This window comes from Pristiophorus japonicus, chromosome 7 (genome assembly GCF_044704955.1).
Source record: "Pristiophorus japonicus isolate sPriJap1 chromosome 7, sPriJap1.hap1, whole genome shotgun sequence".
Taxonomy (NCBI): domain Eukaryota; kingdom Metazoa; phylum Chordata; class Chondrichthyes; family Pristiophoridae; genus Pristiophorus; species Pristiophorus japonicus.
Window position 1 is genome coordinate 179,663,499 of NC_091983.1, and position 23,232 is coordinate 179,686,730.

Below are 23,232 nucleotides of genomic sequence, written 5' to 3' on the forward strand. Positions count from 1 at the left end.
GACTTCCCCAAATAAGTAAAACATAACCAGCCATTATACATTAATTCTTTCCTAAGACCCAAGTCCCAATATAAGTAAATGCAACCTACAATTTTGTTGGCCTTTTGGTAAGCAAACAATTACTGTAAAAATGTAACATTAAAGTAGTGTACATAAGTCTAGGCAAAATAATGTTTCCCTAAAGTGGGAGGGGATGCTGTATAATAATTTTGCACAAAATAAAAGATTATTTTCAAAACAATGTTCAATGTGTCTGGTTGTTTAATTGCTTTAAATTACTACCTATGTAAAACAGGAAAAGAATAATAGTCACAGTTCTAATGTGATCACACATCAGATGAGCAGAACTCACCTTGTAACCCCCACAGGTTAAGCCTGCATTCCTCTTTGCCAAAACACACTTCATCCTCAGGAAGAAGGATCGTTCAATTTCATATTCTGTTAAAACACACCATAACAGTTTACAGTACTATAGAGTTGGCAGGGTGGGGAAGGGGGGAGGTACAAAAGCCCCCCCCCCCACAAAAAAAAATAAGAATAAGCACAGGTCAGAATGTGTGAGAATAGATCTGGTATACCTTGAACAAAATGAGAGTGGTAAGGCTGATGGGCTGTTAGAACTGCAGTCATCTCATCGTGGTCAGCTGGGTGGATGTACTCGTAAATACTGTTTCCAGTCAGCTCTACCTGTTAATATCATGAACACTTTTAAACTTTCCTTGAAAACAGTATTGTAATGAAATTCAAAAGCAAAATACTAAAGGTCATCGACCTGAAATGGCAATTCTGTTTCTCTCCACAGATGCTGCCTGACCCACTGAGATTTCCAGCATTTTCTGTTTTTATTATAATGAAATAGATGCATTGCACATATATTCACCTGTGCACAATCATTTTGGGATGGCTAAGGGGAGAAATGAAAACCATTTCTTTCTATACTACATCTGATAACTCTGGGTAATTTTAAAAGAAGTCACTTCAAGTGTGCTGATTTTGTATTCTTATTTATGATTGTTTGCATGAATATTCTATGAATATTAATTCGCTGGGGAAAAATATGTTAAACTGGAGCCTTTGAAAGATAAAGATCTATACTTTATTTTACAATGCTTTGCCAAGTTTTTAATTACTAAAAATAAAAGGAAAAAATTAGTATAGAAACTTCAAAAATATAAACAAAAAGTAAAACAAAAGAGAAGTTGTTTGTAGTTTGGTGTGCTCTCTTTGCCATCTCACATAAATTTACATATTTCAAATGTTTGTTGCAATGCGGACAAGAATTGTTATTGTTTTTGAGAGCTCTTTTTAGAACACATTGAAGGTAGTTTCCATATATTTTGAAATTTAGCCTTCCAGGCATATGGGGATTCCCATTATAAAACGCTATGATATAAGCCCCTTGTACTCAAATGCAATTTATTACCCACTTGTCACATTAATACAACATTGTTGCCTTGTTAATGATTTTCAGGAACATTATCTGAACAATGATGTGGGCACAATTGATGAGGTTACTACTGCCTGATAGCTCTAAGTTTCTTGAAGTTTAAGACTCTAACGGCACAGAAGGATTCAAATTGCTCAGCAAAGAAGATGCACTTATTTTTCCTATTCTACCATTAGGTGCCTTGATTTAGTGTTGACTATCCATTTTGGCTTCGTGGAAGCTAAAGATTATAAGAGTTGTGATATTTTATTACTGTTCCAATTATATAATTGCAATAAGATTATTTTAAGTGAACAATAAAGTGTGAAATGACTGTCCATTTATCTTATGATCTATGATTTTATTAACAGCCTCTTTATATTCTACCATAGACAAAGTTGCATGCCTTTTGCAACGTATGCGCTGCTTTCCAATAATTATACAGCACTGAATCCTAAAAGATTTAAATTAGCATTGATTTTTGAAAATCAGAATATAATTATATTAAACTAATATACTGTGTTTTGCTACTTGCAAAAATATGATGCATTGTATTTTTTAAATTGAACTAAACTTTTCTGTAGCAGACTTTAAACATATAACAAATTTAGAAAACATGGATAGATCACAGTCCATACGCTGTTATACATTACTGTGCAGTACTTCATCCAAAATCCAGAGTAGTAATATTAAGCCTAACTTGTTTAGAGTTAGGCCCCAAAATATCATTTTGTCACCAGTGGACTCTATTTACTTCATACTGATGCTTTAGTCCTGGGTATATTTTGATGAGATTTTTGTCAGTCTTGCCTGTCGTTTTATTTTGATGAACCTTTGGTTCTGATCGCGAATAAAAACAAAAAAAAGTATCAAAATTGGATATATTTGATCCTGCAACTCCTAACAACGGTCTGACCGTATCAAATTCTAGCAGCACACAATCTGAGGAAATGATTTTGAATGATGTGAGCACACAATACAATGCATGTGTTTTATCTGAGATCAATCATGACTCCACAATAGGAGGCAGTGATCGAATGTATCAGTCAATTCAGATCTTCATTATATTCGGGCATACATATTGAATACCTACATGCAAATAAAATATTTTTTAAAGCCTACTTAATGCGTGCGAGTTTACACATCATATTAAATAATCAAATGCGATGAATAAATGGCTACATACTTTACATCTTTTTGAATGCATACGTACATATTATAGATACGACAATGGGGACGGAAGAGATTCTGTATCCTACCTGTGATAGTCCCAAATGAACTGACGCTGTTTCAGAGATGTACATAATTTTCCCATCTGGAGCCACCACGAAGATGAAACCATCCAGGGTCTGGATGTCCAGAAACAACAACAAAAAACATGCATCACTTTTTAGGGGCTAAATGCGGCGACTCTATCGAATATTCTGACAATACTGCATTTGGTTTGATTTCTGCAAGAAATATTTGCATCACTCCTGCCTGCTGTTTGCCGAGGCAGAGGTAGAAGGTTCTCCGGAGAAACGCACCGGGTTTCCGCGTTATCTCTCATCCAGCACAGAGCAAGAACACCAGAGTGTTTTACCAAACGGAAAAGCTCAGCTCTGTCTGACTTGCTGGGGAATTATTTAGGAAGATTGTTTGAACTCTTCGCCAGATTTTGCAATCTCGAAAAAGAAGACAGGGCAATGAACAAGCCTGTCTTGAAATATGCATCATTCGCCTTACCCATTCACAGTCTAAAATTAAACAGATGAAATTTTCGTATTCACCTAAAAAAATATATAATGTTAGGTATGTAATTGGGGCGAGATAATAATCGTGCATCTGGCTTTGATATTTTTGAAAGTGTTATTGTATCAAAGTGTTGCATTGCTCAACTGCTTTCTATAATTCCACGCGCTATTGGACTGCAAGTAGTGTTAGCAACTATTATTCTATTCTGTAGATAATGTGCTCTTCCGATTCACTATCAGAAGGCATCACATCCGCCCTTCTAACACCTGTGAACGTGGCAGTGATTAGGTCACATTATTGGAGGTGGGAATCTGATCAGAAAATAAATGGACAAGTAGCCGACTTAGATTTTTTTATTATTATTAAATCATTGCGGGCTTAAGATGACTATGACTGAAAGCGAAATTGTGTTTATTTTAAAGCAGTCTTCGAATACAATATTTAGTATCCTTCTCAGCAGTGGGCCACAAAGGACCTAAGACACTTGAATCAACAATCTTACCTTGAAATCAAATTTACATAAAACGTATTTCAATAATAATTAAAAATAACGATTTTTTTCAATCTTAAAACGTAACAATAATCCAGGTTGTCATTAAGACAATATCAAGCGGCCTAGCGGGGTGTTTCCTGGCAGCCTGGCTGGAACCCGCGCCGGGTGCAGAGGATGAGGAGCCCGCTTTCTATCATGAAACTGACAAAAAGTGTAATTGACTCACCGAGAGCAGAGAGCTGGGACATGGGTATTTCGCTAACATGCTAACATGCGATATTTGCCTACGCTGAGGTGTCACTGGCTTGAGTTAACCTTACAGGTGCAAGGTATTTGGAAGTGGATTCCCGCGTTCCACGTTGTTCCGACCAGGTTTGTTTTTAATACGAAGCAGACTCGAATGAGTGAACCGATGTGCAATTGATCAAGCGTAATAAACAGTGCACGTTCCTGTCGATGTACCTGTAAGAGGTGAGATCCCAATTCCCGGCCGACATTATCCAAGTGACCAGTGCGACTGGTCTGGCCCCAGGCTTCTCCTAGTCCTAAAATATATGAAAAACAGTAAGAAAGTGGACTATCCCGCTCACCACAGCGGGCCAGGAAGCGGCGAGAATCACACACAACGCAACCGCTAACATGTTTGGAGTTATGGTATGGGCAGTTCAGGAGCTAGATTTAATTTTTATATAATTCATTCCATGTTATTTTAGGCAGTATTATTGCGGGAAAAAATATCTCTGAGCCGGAATGTTTTATTGCAGATTTGACAAGAATTGGGTTGTTTGTATTAATACATTGGATGAATGTGTTTAAATGATAAAATGTTTAAACAAAAACACAACTAGGCCAAAGCAATTATTTGTGTTCAATAGTTCAGTGTAAGTATTTGAAAGAATAAAGGACAATCAAAGCATCATTGTATTTAATATTTAACATAACGATATAAACTAGGGATTATGGGACATCTTAAATGCATGTCGACAGCTCAGAGTGATATTTGAATAAATGTTTGATGTATTTGTATTGATAGCGATTCCTTTTACTAAATTCCATTGATGTTTGATGTGGGTTATCGAGGTCGAATGTGACGATGTCTGATCAGTGAGAAACAGCGGAGTGCAATGTACAAATCTTTGCCCCTCTAGAAGGATCAGGCCTCACAAATACATCACCACGGTCATTTATCAAGAATGATTCAAACAGACAAATACTCGGCTGACTCATAACAAAGCCTGGTATATATTATGAGCGCGCACTTTCACGTTGTTCGGCGCACCTTTCTGCACCCGTCATTTCTATGTGATAAACTGTCTTCCATGCACTCTGGTACAACAAACCACTGGGGAGCGGTGGGCAGGGGTCACATTCACAGACTCTACCATCTTTAACAGACACCCCAATGAAATTAGGCGACCACGCCACTCACGGTAGAAAAGCTGAGTTAGCTGCAGAAAGTGTCAGTGTGTGAACATGTGTTGCTTTTTCTGTACACGCACTGGAGTTCGGGGTTTCACGATACTTCAATGCATTAAAATAGATTGGGCTGTGATTGGAGCGCATCCAGAGTTAGCAAAGAGGGGGTTTCATTTGGAATCATAGAATCTAAATAAAATTGGAGTGAGTCCAAGGACGTTGCCAGGGCGCCTTGTAAATCTCCTGTACCACTGACAGGTAGAAGCACCATGAATGAATTGATGTGCATTATATTAAAGCCTCGCTTATTGCATCAACCGGTATTGTATCAGGCGAAGCTGCGAGTATTTAAACAAAACGGAGACATTTCTTAATCAGCTTGTACTCCTTTTAATCCAAATTTCCATTGCTTTTCAATGGTCAAGAAAATCCAAACTATTGGGCAAAAAGCGGGTAGAATCGAAAGACGCTGCAAAACTTGCACGCGGGCTGATTTTTAAAACCATATATAATTGGAATTAAACAGTGAAACATTTATTTTCTCAGCCTGTGAACATTACCCTAGTTTATTCTGAATAGTTTTTATTCTGTAAATTGAAATCTCGTTTTCAGGGATTAATTGCAGCCTTTCACATTGGCACTCCGGTTAATATAGTTGTTAATATAGCATTTGCCTGTGGTTATTTAATGACAACACGAAGAGGAAGTAACGGACCAAATAACTCTTGCATCGCCCTGACTCGCCAAACCCGTTTTAATGGTTGCGGATGCAAAGCTCTCAGTTTCGAAGTCATCTTTTCAACATTTGACCGGACTGTCACCGAAGTGATTCCACAGTCCTACCATGATTAGTGTTCTTGTCTGTACCACACTAATGAAATCTTAAATCTGGTCGACACTGCTTATCACTATGCCTCCAACAAAGCGTGGAGAAATTGATGTGTGTGTTTCCTTCCTGTAACAAATGTATTTCCCGTTCCTATCAGCCGAGGTTATTACACTCGCGCGTGAAAGAAATATACACGTGGCTTATTTCCCCAATCCGCAATCTCATGAGAGACGATGCATCAAAACCTCTTTTGTGTTGCTGAGTTTCTACCCGGCTACCCGTTTATTCTTCAGATCTTCTGCGGTATAATATATAGATAGAAAATGTCCGTCAGCTGGTTGTTAGTTGACAGTTTGAAGATTAGATTATGGACAAACAAAATGCAGATCTCGACTTTGTTTTGTTTTGAGTATAAAGGTAACAGTCGGTGGATGGAGGGCAGGATTGAACATTTCCAACCGAGATTGCTTGACTGATGTGATGCAAATTGGACAACAAAAAGAGAGATTCCAGCAAGCACTTGTGCTGTCAACCCCACACGGAGACCGACTTACAGGCCCGTGCCTACAAAAGCGCGCCGACACACCCATTTGTGAAGGGCTTGCTCCAGCCACAATGCGACCATTATTAACATTGTGCCTGTTCCCAGTGCATTATTTTGCTCGGAGGGTTAAACAAAGTCTATTCTGACTCCTGTTGTCGTCGTTTGGGACTATGATGAGATGAGTGGGAGAGTTTACAGCCGCGGGTCCGTAAATAACTTTCACATAAGTGTGAGAAAGCCAAGAATTGGTCGTTCCCTTTATGTGTATGCTCGTCTAGCGCTCGCCTTGGTGTGTTATGTCAAGTGTTCGGCGGGGGAGGGGGCATTCGTTGAAAGCAGCTGCATTTAAAGAGATGTGCGTCCCAAATAAATTGTATTTAGAAAGTCCCCGCCGCCCCTCCCCCCGCCCCCAGCCCACTCCCGAAATGTCTAAGAAAGTGCACCCGGTTTTCAAGGGTAACGCAACCAGTGCGATTTGCAATTAAATTGCGGGTGCGTTTTAATATGTTGCCAATATTTGCGGTGGCCAATAATATAATCCGTGCGCACAAAAGGTATTTTGCAAAAAAAATCGTGTTTAATTACAATCATTAATGTGCATCTCATTTATTTATTTAGCCTTTAAATGTGCTTGGCATCAGACACCATAAACAAAAGCATATGTGTCTTTGGCTATTTGGAGGAGGGTGAGTCAAACTCCAGTTCTTGCCCAGATCAACTTTAAAACGTGCACCGCTCACCGTTTCGATGATAATAATGGTTGGCAGCGGGGCCGCTAAATAAAAAGCCCGCATCCAGTTCATAAACTCGCATTATTTCTCTTTTGACAACCACCACAAAAAGCAAATGCCGTGTAGTAAGTTCCCTTGTCCAGAAACATTGAAACTCGGCTCTAAGGAGTTGATCTGAACAATGTAATCCAATGTAAATCATTTCCTAAACAGAACGAAATCCATTGAAATCACTGGAGGAATTAGTCTTGAGACGGGAGTCTAAAGTTGTGATTTTTGCACTTGACCTACCGCCGAGAAGCGGCACGACCATCAGAACAGAGAGATCTGGCTTTTTTTGGAATGGAAACGAGGGGGATGAAGATACTCTTGTAAGGTGAAGAGGTCTGAGATGAAACACGCAGCTTTTGTGCGTTGAAATATATAGCTGAAGCTTTCGGGAGGTGAAGGATTTTCCCAGCTAGAAGAGGCTATCAGCCATGCAGAGATGTATAATCTGCTTTGGAAGGATTCCACGACCTCCTTCAAATTAGCCTTTCGGTGCTAAAAGACTTGATTTAATAATATGTTTTAAGTTATTGTATAGGTGAGAGTGACATTAAGCTATCGGGAGCTGGTGGCTAACATGGCTCCGATTTCAAGTGAAGCCTTAGCGCACACACTGGGGAGAATTAAAAAAGTTTCTGAGAAACAGTTCGACGGCGGGATTGATGCATTGAAGGGCCCATTTCCATTTAAATACCCCCTGACCCGGATTACCTCAATGGACTGGACGCTTGTGTTTTGTAATTTCCTGAAAATGAGATTTCGATTTATAAAACAAGAAACCAATTAGTAACCAAATGAGGCGAAGTAGATCCAGTAAAATTGACCAAATCCCAGAGGTGCCATTTAAGGCAGTTCTTGGCGAGTGAAGCGATGGTTTCTAATCAGTCCTCAGCTCGACTCGTTCTCCAGCTGGGCTTTCTGCTATCCAAAATAAAGCAATCGATCCAAGTTTCCCAGAATGAACCTTGAACTCCACGTTACATACATATATAACCGTGTAATTTAAAGCAGGTACAAGAAGAATCCAGCAAACACCACCCATAACCCTAAATAATGTGTACAGAACAGGACCAGTGCCTGTGATGGTGATGAGAATTAGAATCCATTCAATTACAATTTAGTAGCTGATTTCCAGAATGTTGATGGGACTATTAATATATAGTGCGTGCAACTGGTTTTAAAAGTGTATGTGTGGTACTTGATTTTAAAAGTCTGCATCCAGACTTGTATTCTATTTCAGAATTGTCTGGCAGTAATTAATATTGGACGTAAGAGGCCTGTTAAGATCACATTTCCTGAAGTAATTTCATTTTCTCGGCGCTTTGTACAAAGTCCCCGTCCCTGAACTGTTGGGATATAATTTAAAAGAAAATCCAATTGTTGCTTTTGCATGCCACTTGATGTAAACTGAACATTTGAGACACCGCCATCAAAAATATAACCTGATTTACCGGATCCTGACCACGCCATTTATTCAAGCCCATTTTGTTTCTGGAGAGTTGTAATTATATATTATTCTAAGACGGATACACTTGTACACACCCCTGTACTGCAACACGCTCCTTGTCCGCTCTTATTAAAGGGAGCAGAAAAGGAAGAACAGTTTGAGATCAGGAATAGCGCAACTGGGATCAGTAGTAAATATCCTCTGATCGCTACCTGGCCTACACCTGGGGACAGATCAGATGATTGTAACAATTCCCATCCGCATCGTTCCTGTGTATTTTAAAAATACACACACACTCGATTAAATGGCAATGATTTCGTCAATGTGCAAAGAAAATCTAAACCTGCTTCTCGAGATGTGTTTGTGACTTCGTTGACTACAGAGGAAATCGGGCCCCGTTTTGTACTTGTGCCTTCTTTAGTGAGATAAAAGCGATCAGTTGGCGCCTGGTTGTCACGGGATGGTCGGGGGTTATGAACACAGCGAGTGAAGGTATATAACCCAATGGTGTACTGAGAGCAACCTGGCGCAGGTGAATTCTTTATCCCAGCCCAGGGACCCGTTGCAGCCACGCGACACGCATCAGCCCTCAGTGGAGGTAAATTCAACATCAAACTACAGCCAACCCTCTGTACCACCGTCTCCTCGAAATATAGCGCAGAGATGGCAATCATTTCTTCCTTTTAAATCATAAGAATGCCCTCATATTCAGGATCCCGTTTTCCTTTATAAACAGGCAGGATAAAATCTTGGTAAGTGAGACTCTAGCTAAACGCTCCCCCTCTATCTGCACGCAATTCGATCAGATCAAATGCTTAACATTAAGAAAATAATTACTACGAACAGGAAACTGGCCATTAGAATTTAAAAAACGAAAAATCGTGTTTGAAATATATTGAGCGGTATTTTTGCGCACTGGGTTAGAACCAACATATTTTAATTGCTCTGGTGTTGAATATCTCGTTGAGGTCACCTTTTCAGTATATGTGTGTGCGTGTGTGTGTGAAGGGGACGGATCTCAGTTTGAATTTGTCTGACTGTATATGTGTGCGTGTGTTATTTTGGGCGTGCGGACGGATCTGACTCTCTCTTAGGTTTGTTTATGTATAGGATTTTGCTCTGAGTCTGTCTGTACTGCTCCTGACTAAGTCTGTGTATATACGTGATGCATGTATGTATGTGTGTGTGGATGGGATCTGACTCGGTGTCTCAGCCTGTGTGTACGGGATTTGACCGTCTGTCTGAGCCCTTCTGTGTATGTATGAGATTCGAGCCTGTCGGCATGGAGGCTGGAGGCATCTGAAGGTTTTTAGGCTTGCAATGGAATCTGGTGAAAGGACCTGTTGTTTTTTTTTCTCTCTATCTGTTTGTTTTGCACTCATTCGGGCTATAGAAAGACCATATCTTCTGAAGAACTATTCTCTATGGGTTCTCCAGATAACTGGAACAGGCGTCTCCGGCCACAATTTCCATACAACAATCGCGAAGGTGGTGTATTTCCACCTGACTATCTCATCGGGGGCAATAACAAACGCCCGGAAGTTTCGCATATTTTTTTTTTAAGTCACTCAGAATTTGAACGTCGTGTTTCTCCGAACTGCAAGTGTAAAATGTTGCCAGATGGAGATCTGTAATGCAGGTACTGACAATCAGTCCCTTTGCAAAAGGATTCTAACCCCCGAGCCTCGTATAATGTTTCACTCTAAACTGACTGTAATAAAGTTCTAAGGAAAGGTGGTACGGCGCGTTTAGCCTCTGTCTTGTATATTAATACTCTTTATAAATCACGATGGCATCTGTGGGCCCCACAATCAGTAGTACACGTCAATTAAACTGTGGATTGATAAACACAAAGCTCTCTGAAGTCTTAAAGCGGTCGGTGACCCTTTAGGTCTCAACAGAACGAAGTGTTAAATCAAAAGAAAACACACAACCTGAACGGGGGAGGGGTTCTCATTAGCGAGAAATGAAAACGGCAACATTTGACTTCGCGGGGGAGTGTGGCATCGCTTCCCCAGCAAGGGTTGCACCGATAACACCCCAACCCCCCTCCCCGTCCTCCATCCTGTAAATCTAATGTTAGCCTCTTTTTGGGTTGTTGCTAGTTTGAAGGTTTAGAACATTTCACTTAGTAGCTGTACGATAAGCAGATAGTGCATTTCTCGATTCTTAATTGCTGTAAACGAGGGAACAATATAATCAAAGACTGGTTTATTAGACTATAACAGTGTGACTTGTAAGTAGAGCTACAAGCACTGGTCTGAAACATTCAGGGGTGTCCCCCCCACACACGGCAGGAATCTCCGGGCCACAGCGATGCGAATAGAGAATGGCAGTATGTCATTCTCGATTGGGCATAGTCATTTCAAAATCACCGACATTTTGCACCATGTTATTAGGCGGTATTGCTAGCAGCTATTGTCTGATTGCTTTGCATGTAGGGGAATTCTTTCCTGGGCTGTTGGGATCAAGTTGACATTTTAAGCAATAGTGACGCAGCTATTTTGATATAGATTGCCATTTTTCCGAAGCAATATTTCCCGAGCCATGTTTTATGCCGAGCAAACTTGATGTAAATCGAAAGTTATTCCTAAATATAATCTCCTGCTCCCCTGGGATTCCGTGCTTTAACCCGAACTGTCCCACGCGGTGTTGTCCGGGCTCAAATCTGCATTCTTAATTCAACGCGCCTGGTGATGCTGAAGGGAGAGCGAAAAGATCAGTACTGTCACTTTAATTTACCTTACTAGAATCTGTACACTGAGCTTATGCAAACTAACATATTTTAAATGATGCATTTGTTTCACGCAAAATGTGTTCTTATCTGTCCCTGTTGTGCTTTTATCGTGGTTTATTAAGTTTAAGTTCCTAACAACGCATGCCTTAACTTTCACAAAACTGCATTCTTACTGTTCACAGTTTAGGATTGAATTGATGTGCAGAAAATAGTTGCCAAGATTTCAAAACAGTGAAAGAGCATTTGAAGTAAAAGTTTAACTACATATATCCCTTCTCTCACTCATATCTTAAACCAATGCACCGCTCGGTCGCTCCAAGCACAATCTGTGGCAACAGCAGCCTTCAGAATGGAACTGTTCACAGAGGAACCGAGCTGCTGAGAGTATGTAGATATCAAACTAATGACACTAGCCTAATGTAGCACTTCAGGCAACTGCCTTGGAAACCTCAGAGGCTCTTTAATTGCTTGGTCACTGTGTGCTCCTGCTCTTCAATGAGTCATAAGGAAATTATATTTCCTGTCATTGTTTTTCTAATACCTTATACGTTTGCTTAAAAATCATGCAACATTGCATCAGAAGTCTAAACATGTTATAGAACTGTAACAGCCATGCAACTGCTTTTCAAAATTGGTGTGAGCATTTCAATCTCTTCGTGTTTCGGTTTAAGCATTTCAGTTGCACATCTCTTGGCACTTTAACCATATCGAGAGCTATTCAACTGTGTTTAAGTATGAATTATTGCACATACAACCACTGAACGTGCAATGATTTATATTTAAATAGCACAAGAAAATAACCTCATGCCGAATTATTAACCGGGACGTTATATTTAAGATGATATTGGTAATAATGGCACTATCCTTGTGCTTTCAACTATCAGCTTGGGGAGTTGGTCTGTAGTCAGTGTATTATTTTTAGTTATGTTGATGGGAAAACACACCGCGATATATCTCACTGGTCACAACGCTGACTCTTCTGTTCAGCGGAACTTCTTGGAGAATGTGACCCGAAATTACTAGGCGATTAGTGATTCGTTTCTTTAAATCTGGTTTGGACAGTCTCGCAAGGCGGGACGTGGTTTTAATTTGAAGGAGACATTTGAAAACGTGAGAAGTAACGAGCAGTCCCTTTTCTCACAGCTTGAGCCGATTAGAACTTGAGCTGTCGACTGACAATTCTGATTGTTATTTGACACGAGATTATGCGTGGCATGCAGCGAAAAAAGCTAGATGGCATGTGTGTGTGTGTACAGTATATGGCGTGAGAATTATACAGATATATACAATTGGACCTACATTCACGCTGTTACCTAACGGTTAACATATTCCTTTGGTTAGCAGTTGTTGCTTAGTACACTTTGAGCTGGTGTTCCCTGGGGCGTTAAAACATGTTTATTTTTTCAGAGGGAGTTGCTGACGAGTAAATCCGCGCGCTCTCTCTCTCTCTGAAACCCTATAGATTACTCATCACCTTACAAGCTGCGCCATATGCTTCGTTTGCTCAACCATCTCGTCAGATATGCAAAAGCATAATTGACAAGTCTCTCCTAAAAGCACGCGGAAAAGTAGCCCAGTGGGGCTGGTAAATCACCGCAGAGAATGGGAGGAGGGAAGACTCATGGACATTTTGGCTTTGAAACGTTGATTATTGAGGATGTAAACAAGACGAATGATTAGATAGCGCACGGTGCTTACAGCCCATCGAGCAAGGTGCAAAAACATAAGCTAAACTATAATCACATATTTCTATTGCAGTTACCGCAGACCGGCCGCTCAGCATATTTCCCTCTTGGGGCATACCGACACAAAGCGAAATCCTCAATCTTTAATTGAGCAAGCGCCCAATGCCAACACTTGCATCACGATTTGCGGATTATCCCAATTGTGAACTGCAATGAACACACTCACGAAACAAAGTAAATAGTAGTGGCGTGGAGACACAATTGCCGGCCCAAGGCTGGTCTACAACAGCAGGCTTTCGTCATCCTGCGGTGGAGAGGTTACTTTTACATTCTATACTTTAGCCGCACATATTGGTGATCTATTTACAATAAAAGCATACATTGTAATAGAGCCACAGGAAGTACATTAGTCCCGTTGTTTGCAGTAGCTCTACACACACCCAGAAGCACCGTTTTGTCACATTAAATGTGCTTTTACATAACACGCTTTCATTATTCTTACACGTGTTCTGAATCAACCAGTTCATGTCTCTTAGATGAGTTTAAATCATCCAGTCCATATTTCGTATCTTTTGCCAGTGAACAAATGAAATTGCTTTGTAAAGTGCAGCATATAGAACTACTGGTTTGTCTTCAATTGCAACCTATTTGTTTTTATTGCATAATAACGACTATTCCTATTACTGTCTGCCACTATAACTTTCATAAAGCAAATGAGTCATTTTCAACAGGCACCTTGTTTTCAAGAATTCCTAGATTATATGTTCTTTAAATAAAATTAATTAATTATAATCGTCTAATGAATAAATAGGGACAGTGCAGCACTAAATATAAATTAATAATTCATATAAAAATCTATTGAGTGTTAGAATTGTTAAAAGTCTGTGTATCTAAATAACGTTTCGTCCAATGGATGCAACGTCTAAAATATAAAGACCTGATTGCAAATATATTTAAACATGGCCTCAAAAGAAATTATATATTTACGGCCTCAAAGGAAATAATATATTTACCAGTCTAAACTTATATATAATTTTTCATTATGTTCCACAACCATACAGTTATGATGATATTGCTTAACTTTTATATATTATTTTCCTCCATGTTTGTATTTGATTATATAAATAATCATCTAACACTCACAATTTTGGTGGGTGACCAATTGCAGGGTTTTGAAAGCAGATTATAATCCAAACGACACTTGCACATTGTGTACACTGTACTCATTGTGCATATTAACAAATGTCCTAATCGGTGCATTTCACTTAAAAATGTACATTTTCTATCACATTTTAACGTGTTCTATGCAAGGTCTAATTATGATCCTCATTCCTCCATACAATCGTGTTTTTTTAACGACGGATAACAATTTAGAAAAATTGAATATTGTTACCTACCTTCAGGGAAAACCACTCTCATTTTTAAATAGCTGGTTGTCAGTCTTATGATGGAGGCTTTGTCGAGCTGGGAGGTTATTGCTGATGGCAGTGGCAATAGTTTGGCCAGTTCATAAAATTCACTATTTTCCTTCTCCCGTCTAGTCCGGGCAGCATTTTTGGATTTTTCCTTCATTTCGTTTCCTTTTCCCTTTTCTTACAGCGCGGCCGCCATAGGTTCATTCCCCCAAGAAAAGAAACGGTTGTGGTTTTAACACCACGTGTGAAACCAGCATATATGTCGAAATTAATTGTTTTTTTTTTGGGGGGGGTGGGGAATAACTCCCCTCCCTTTTCAATTAAACTAAATATGGCAATACTAAAGCGTAAACGTCGATAAATTCAAGAGCATCCAGACCTGCATAAAAATCAGTGGCAAGTGAAAGCCATGGTGCAGTCAGTGTGTTTTATATGTATGAAGTGTGAGATTTTGAAAGCAATCCAATGCAGATCAGAACTTTTGCAGACGGCTTGTCATTACTGTGCCGGCGGTGCTCCGTGCCAAGGGCTCTCTGCTGTGTGTTTATACCTGGAGGGGGACTGCTTTCGCAGCGAAGGACCCATAATCCAGCCAATCTCAGCTCCAAAGTTACCTTTCTTATTGCAGATGCAATTTCCAAAGTGCTTCGGTTTTCATACCCGCCAGTGGCAAGTGTCTGGAGGAAGACAGAAAGGAACAGGCATTATTACAAGGAGAACAGGCACCACATTTCAGTTCGGAAACCAGAAACAAAAACGAAAGCTTGATTGTGCCTAAACAGAATCAGGTAGTTAATGACTTCATTCCAATTAGAATTGCAACTTACTTACATAACCGAGTGAACAAAATGTTAATGCAAAAAAAATATGAAGATGCCTTGCACTGTTGTTGTTTGCAGGTAGGACTATCTTTGTGGAGGCCTCCAACTTAGCATATCAATTTTATTTGTGTTACATTTTATTGCATTAAAAATGAAATTTTAAGGATTAGCATTGACTTCACGTTTATCACGGCACTTACTATGACTATTATTTTGCCTACATGTGTCCTGTTGCTCACCTTAGATTATTCATTAAAAACCAAGTTTCATTTTCTGGGGCACTTCAGCAAACAAGTGGCCAAGGGCAATACCGTCCTCAGTCTGTCGCGTTTTATGTTTTTCCTTGTTTTCCCCCTCCCTCTTTCACTCCCGGTTGTTGTGACTGTGGCGGGCCGCCGCTGCGAGGCGGGCTGTTCCCCCTGCGCTGAACTTTGGCTGCCTCTCAAGCAGTGAAGCGCAACTTTTCGCCGCCAGCCTTTTCCCAGCCCAGCTCCAGTGGCGCTCAGGCGCTGCTCCCGCCCAGCTGTCAATCACAGGCTCCCAGCTGGCCTCTCATTGGCTGTCCCTCCCTCGGCAGGTCACGCGCCCGCCGCCGTCTGAGGCGAAGGGGTGGGCGCTGATTTTGACCTCTGCCACCTCCCCCCCCCCCCCCCCCCCACCCCAACCCCCCCAACAACACCCAAACAAAAAGCATTGCTGCTGTTTGAAGCCACTCAGCACATACACTAAAATTGGAACGGGACAGGGAAGATTGGCAAACTCTTAAAACTTGTTGGAACGATACATGTTGCATAGAAATGCATGCTTCAGATTGTATAGAAAGTATTGTAAATGTGATAATTAATTGGCAAATATCTGGAGTTCATTTAACATATATATTGTAGAACTCACAAAACCGAGATATTAAATATATGTAATACTCTCAATGCAGAGCGCATAGAAACCATGCGTCTTTATTGTAAAAGGTTGTACAGAAAGATCATAAAATAACATGCACTGCACAGTTATAAGCATATAAGCCCTATAAGTCAAACATTATATTGGTATTGCGAACTAACACCTAAACCTACCCCTTTCACAAAGCAATAACGGAGGGAATATAGAAACTAAACAGTAGTATTTGAAGCTAAACATCTTTGCGTTGAGATGTGTATTTATTGAAAGTTGCAGCTGAGAAGCAAAGCTGTAAGTGCATCTTCGGTAAATGTACAGTATGGCAACCGAGTTACATTAAACTTGTTGCTGGTGTCTTGATATCGCGCTGTTATAGAGTATTGTACGTAGAACATGTATAACTGTAAGTTTTATAAGCATCGCAAACACAAGACAGCCCATATAAGAACATCGTTACATTGCGCACATAATGTAATCTGGTACTGGTTATAACATTTAAAATACCGTGCCAAAGGACTTATCACGCCATTCAGAGTTAGTAAAATAATTCGCTGATGACTGTAACTAATTTGATAACTGTTGATAACTGTGTTCTATTTGGAGATGATAGGAAGATGTAGATAGTCTAAAGTATGTAGATTTTCGTTGTATACAGTGCGGCGGACTCACATAATTCCTCAACCTTAAATTATTCAAAACAACGTAATGAAGCCCGGCATCCGCTATTACTCGGTTAATTAGATTGCAGAGAGGTGTTTCAAATTGCATTGCACAATACGTTTTTAAACATCGTTTCAATAATTGAGCCAATGTGAAAATAAGCTGCACAGACTGATGTAAAGAAGCCGACTACCGCCCGAGAGGCTTTGCACAAGTGGAGCTGTTCAATTTTTCCCCCATATTTTACAATCGCCGGTGCCGTAATTTCACGCATAAAATACTATTTTATTTGTATTGCTAATAACAGACAAATGTTATTGGCACCGTGCAGCTTGAAGGTGATACTCAAGATGTATTTAATGCGACCTCATCTAGTGAATATTGATCAAGCCCCAGCGGTTTTTAATGCGTTTTACGATTATACAAAAGTTCAGACATGTTCTGTTCACTAATGACGCGTGTAATAATGTGTCAAATTATTTTTAAAGCTGAATCTAAATAGTAGTCCTTGCAACAAAATAACATTATTATACGACTGATTCTATTTTGAAGGAATGCCCGATAGTTAATTGAAACACAATGAACAGATACTTCGTGATTTTTTTATCACGAACTCTAAATTATTGCAACAAGCGTGTAATTGAATTTGTTTTAAATCCTTTATAAATCTATATCCTCAGCTCCTTTTAATGGGTTATCCTGAACGCCATATAACGATTCATTAATTCTTGTATTAGTGTGCGATCTCTTGCAGACTTATTTGTAAATAAACGCGAAGGTTTGCAGAAGTATCCCCTGTACAAAAACTGCTAATTCCACACAGTAAAATTACACATTTACCACTATAAACTTCGACGTAACTATACACTATTAAAGTGCGCCGAATGCAGAGGGAACACACGCTGCAGGTGTGTCAGCAATACCATTAACAATTAGTATTAATAGTTGTATTGTCAGTACAGAAAGACATTGAGCGGCCGGTGCCGATAGAAATTATTGTGACCTTGCTTACAAATATGTCATTGGAATGGCAAAACTACGCTTCTGTTTTCTTCGAGTGGGCGGTGGATAAACACGCCTTGCGGTGTTTTAAACTTTAGTCCTCTTTATTTCCCTGTCACGGTCATCTTGTGTGGAGATGAACACACAGTGCATGTAAAAACAAATACAACTGTGCACGCTCCCGTTCCAGTTCCACTTTCCTTAAAAACATCCCTTAATCGACGAACCCGCAGGCTAATGACACTGATTATTATTAATAATGATCAAAGTGAGTTTAAAAAAAAGATTGTGCAAATATGTAGGCGGACAACCAATTTAGAATATTGCATGTGATATTCTTTAAATGCACCCGCACAAATAACTTTAATGAATCACTGCAGCAGTACTAGATACGCACTGTCCATTTCTTTTCCTTACAGATAATGACGTGAAGCGTTGGGAAGCAGATCTTTTTTGGGTAGTTTTCCAACACAAGAAGTCTTTTTTAAAAACGTGTCTTCAGCAAAGCGATCTGTTAAATGAAAAATATAATTGACATCTGTTGGGCAGTTTTCGACAACACTGGCACATGACACCTTAAATATAAAACCTTAATGTCAGGGGAGAGGTTCTATTAAAGCACTCTGGTGGATGAATAAGCTGTTTTCGGGTGCACTGAGGGCCAGTCACAATATGGAGCCAGGCAAACGTCTTCACAAGCTGGCCGTCAGTCCGTACAACCACTCGTGTTTGCCATAGCATGCCGGTAGAATTACTGAATTTATATAATCAGTGAAATTACATGTATGACTTTATTTACTATATGAACGCGACTTGCTTTCCCAAACGCTATAACTTGTTCCCCGGGTCATTTTAAAAACAAGAATGAATACTTTGTGGATGATGTTAGCTGGGCGAGCTAATGGGTGTGAAATGGATTTCTCATGTGTTCTGTCGTGCAGTCGACCTGAAGTTTTCTGGCTGGCCTTTCACATATTCCTTCATGTGAGACCTTTAAAGCGGCGGGTGTTGAGAATGTTAGGCCTGAATTTGCATAATGTTGACGGAAATTCTCCATCCGGCGCTCGAGTAATGCACCTCCCACTTACAAGTGTAGCCGATGCTGTAACAAATCTTTTAAGCGGTAAGGATACTTAAACAATGTTATTTGCTCATAAATATCAACCGCCCCTACGAATCCAATTCTGTCTGCAGCCATTCAAGCGACGTAGCTCACCGGCCAGCGAAAAAGGAGTTCAGTCATAGCTCGGGTTTACGACCAGGCAAATATACAATGAAGTGCTAATTTGTTGGGGTCGGGGCGGGGTTCTGGATCAGGGTAAAACAGCTCATGTCTGAAATAGAAACGGATCCCTGAACCAACAGGTTTCTCATCACAATTAACTATTCTCTTCTACGAATTGAGCAGCAACCTACTGACGTGTAATGGGGAGGGCGTGGATCTTGCATTAAGCTGCCATTCTTTAAGTAGAGTAATGATCGTTGTGGCTAGGCTCAGCACATCCACAATTCACTATCAGTCACCTCCGTCCCAAGAGCTGTATCGCTCGGCTGTTATACAAGCTCCACTGCGATTGCACAACCTCCCAGCGCCTCATGTCTTAGTTGTTTTAAATCCTCGTACTTCGTGTTTACTCGGCTTCCAAAATGATCCGTAATGTAAAATGGTGCCGTGAGAAATTAGACTTGTTAAAGTACAATCTCAGTGTTTCTATAAAGATTAAAGTTTATAGACAATTGAACTTCGTTATCGCCTTTAACATGTCAGAATAGAGCTGACCCAGAGCCCTGCCCTCGCTCGATCATGTCGCATTCCTGCTTAATGTTTGCATCCCAACCCCAATCCTAATACAAAGTGGCTCCTAACTGTACCTACTGTCCTGACTGTAAGACTACACGCACCAGAACAGGAATGCTTCATTTGAGCATTGTTTTATGTTTGTGAACTCTCTATTTTCCAACTCCAGTAATGGTTTCGTTACCTCGAGAAAAACACTCTTTAAAATGCTCATTCAAAGGAGGAACATATATAGTTATAGGGCATCGCCGTGAAAGCCACAACCAAGTTCCATATGGCCATAAAGCTGACGATTACATTAGTGTACAGACCCCTCATCGCGGTACTTATGCAGCAAGTTCAATACATTAGTCATTCATTACAGACTGAACCTCTCCAATATACATAAAAGTTGTCTTGATTCATCAGACATTTGCAAATCGAGGAGCAATTTAACGTTACATTTTAAAATAACAAGGCCTACTTATTTATTTTTGAATGGCATAACTGCATTACTGTTACATTGAACTTTAAGGCTTCGAGTGGACAGCAGAACATATCTGAATTATTGCTTTTTAAAGAAACTTCAGTTAAAAAGTGAAATAAAATAAAACCCAGCCGGAACTTTTATTTTTACTGGAAAAAGGTATTACATTTTAAGCGCTGTTTGGAGAGATGACTCGCTGATCGAGATTTTCCATGTGAAATGCAACCTCACCTTCGTGAAATCTTTTTGATGCATTTCTTGTGGTTGCGTTCCCTCACACATCTCTGCAGGATTGTTTAACCCGAGTGATTTAGATTTAGTTAATGGAGTTTCTTGCATGAGGTCTTATACTGCAACTTAACCTTAGACAATAATTTACCGCCAGGCTAAAGCACTAAAACGACAAAATGTGCATTTCATGAATTAAGAAAATTATTATGTATTTGGTTATTTTGACTGACAGATTAACTGCAGTACAAACACTGCTCCAACGGGCGTACTAATTAAGCATAATTATTTTGAACCATTTTCTAAGATTTCTTTCAATTGGCCATCACATTCTGTTAAATAGTTAAGCAGTAAAATTGTTACATATTAAACGTACCTAGGTATCTATATCAATGCTAAACGATGTTTTTATTTTGAGTCCATACTACCCTTTTTATTTTTTTCAGTTAATAAATTAACAAGTTTTATATCTGCACGAAGAGAAATCTGTCATAACGAATCAATGGGTAACTGTGTGATTATGGTACTAAGCAATACACATCAGTCAGGTTCCAGGTTCCGTCGCTGTTTTTTTTTTCATTCATGTGGATATGGGCGTCGCTGGCAAGGCATTTATTGCCCATCCCTAATTGTGCTCGGGAAGGTGGTAGTGATCCGCCTTCTTGAACCGCTGCAGTCCTTGTGGTGAAGGTACTCCCACAGTGCTGTTAGGGAGGGATTTCCAGGATTTTGACCCAGTGACGATGAAGGAACGGCATTATATTTCCAAGTCGGCGCTGGGTTAACTGATCTTACTGCGAATGCTACAATTAGCATCAGTATCTCTTAACCAGGGAAGCCAAGGTTCCTGCTGCTGCACCACGCACTATCTGAGGTGGCACTGAACCACAGAGAGTGGGAAATTTACATGTCGGATTTCTAGCCTCGCTGAGTTAGCTGATCTCAGCCAGGGGAGCTGTAAGGTACTAACATTAGTTTCCACACCATGGGCTAAAGAAACAACAAGCAGCTGGATTCCAACTTCAGATAGCTATCTAATGAGCTCGGTGGAAAGTGTGCATGTGTGGGCGTCAGGTGTGGACAAGACTGGGTTCAGTTACGATGTTTCTTCAATGTCAAACAGCTAGCCCACAGTCACTGCCCAAACATTGTCCACATTTACTGCTCAGGCTCACACGTGAAGAATGTCTACTTGGGGGAGTTACCACATAGTTGGGCTGCTGTGGCCCAGAGACTCATGGCGCACCCACTTAGTACCTCCACCAAATGCACACTGAGCCCACGTAGTAAACACATTATGCAAATTAATGGGCATAAATTGATGGCTGGATTACATTTTCATATATCCACACCATGAGCTAAATATACAACAATCAGTTCAGTAGAGGAGAAAACAGGGAGGGGGAGATGTATGGATGTGTGAACAGCGTCATGCTTGTATTATTGGGGTCCTGCTGCCTGCCAATGCTCACAGTCCTGGCTCACCCATGAAGATTAGGTAGCTGCTTATGGAACCATATCGCAATATAAGGAGAACAACAACAACAACATGAATTTATATAGCACCATTAACGGAGTAAAACATCCCAAGGTGCTTCACAGGTGTGTTATCAAACAACATTTGACACCGAGTCACAGAGGGAGATATTAGTGCAGAAAGAGATAGGTTTCAAGGAGTGGCTTAAAGGAGGAAAGAGAGGTAGAGAGGCAGAGAGGTTTAGGGAGGGAATTCCAGAGCTTAGGGCCCTGGCAGCTGAGGGGCAAAAAGATAGATAACAAGTATTAATTATGGATTGGACCATTCAAAATTCAATTTTTACATTTTCCATTGAAATAACTGAGCAATCAATATTTTACCTCGTTGTACATTTATCTATCTATTCAAAATATTAGTTTTGCATACACTTTTGTCAACTTTACCATTAATTTCCCTTTTTCATATTTATAATGAATCATAGAATAATAGAATGGTTACAGCACGGAAGAAGGACATTGGGCCCATCGAGCCCATGCTGGCTCTCTGCATGAGCACCTCAGCTAGTCCCACTCCCCTGCTCTTTCCCTGTAGCCCTGCAATTTTATTACTTTCATGTACTTATCCAATTCCCTTTTGAAAGCAATGATTAAGTCTGCCTCCATTACCCTATCAGGCAGTGCAATCCAGATCCAAACTACTCGCTGTGTAAAAAAGTTTTTTCCTATGTCGCCTTTGGTTCTTTTGCCAATCACCCTAAATCTGGTCCTCTGGTTCTCGACACTTCTGCCAATGGGAATAGTTCCTCTCTACTCTGTCCAGACCCCTCATGACTTTGAACACCTTTATCAATTCTCTTCTCAATCTTGTCTGCCATAAAGAAAACAACCCCAGCTTCTCCAGTCTGTCGGTATAACCACATAACTGAAGTCCCTCATCCCTGGAATCATGCTTGTAAATCTTTTCTGCACCCTCTCTAAGGCTTTCATATCATTCCTAAAGTGCAGTGCCCAGAATTGGACACAATAGTCCAGTCGAGGTCGAACCAGCGTTTTATACAGGTTCATTATAATTTCCATGCTTTTGTACCCTATACCACTGTTCATGAAGCCCAGGATCCCATAAGCTTTTTTAACTGTTTTCTCAACCTGCCCTGCCACCTTCAACGATTTGTGCACATATACCCCTAGGTCTCTCTGTTCATGCACCCGCTTTGGGATTGTATCCTTTAGTCTATATTTCCTCTCCTCATTATTTCTACCAAAATGTATCACTTCAGACTTTTCTGCATTAAATTTCATCTGCTACGTATCCACCCATTCCACCAACCTGTCTACATCCTGTCTGTTCCCTCCTCACTGTTCACTATACTTCCAAGTTTTGT

The 23,232-nt window shown here is 40.2% G+C and overlaps 1 protein-coding gene across 1 annotated transcript in view; it reads right to left on the reverse strand.

Moving 5' to 3' along the window:
- Nucleotides 1-14,662, reverse strand: part of sim1a (SIM bHLH transcription factor 1a) — a 71,829-nt gene extending 57,167 nt beyond the window's left edge. The window contains exons 1-5 of the mRNA XM_070884536.1: nucleotides 14,488-14,662; nucleotides 4,116-4,198; nucleotides 2,686-2,775; nucleotides 579-687; nucleotides 353-438 (exon numbers count right to left, since the gene is read on the reverse strand). Of these exons, the coding sequence (XP_070740637.1) occupies nucleotides 353-438; nucleotides 579-687; nucleotides 2,686-2,775; nucleotides 4,116-4,198; nucleotides 14,488-14,662 (543 nt within the window). The remainder of the gene's footprint in view (nucleotides 1-352; nucleotides 439-578; nucleotides 688-2,685; nucleotides 2,776-4,115; nucleotides 4,199-14,487) is intronic.
- Nucleotides 14,663-23,232: the final 8,570 nt, after the last annotated feature.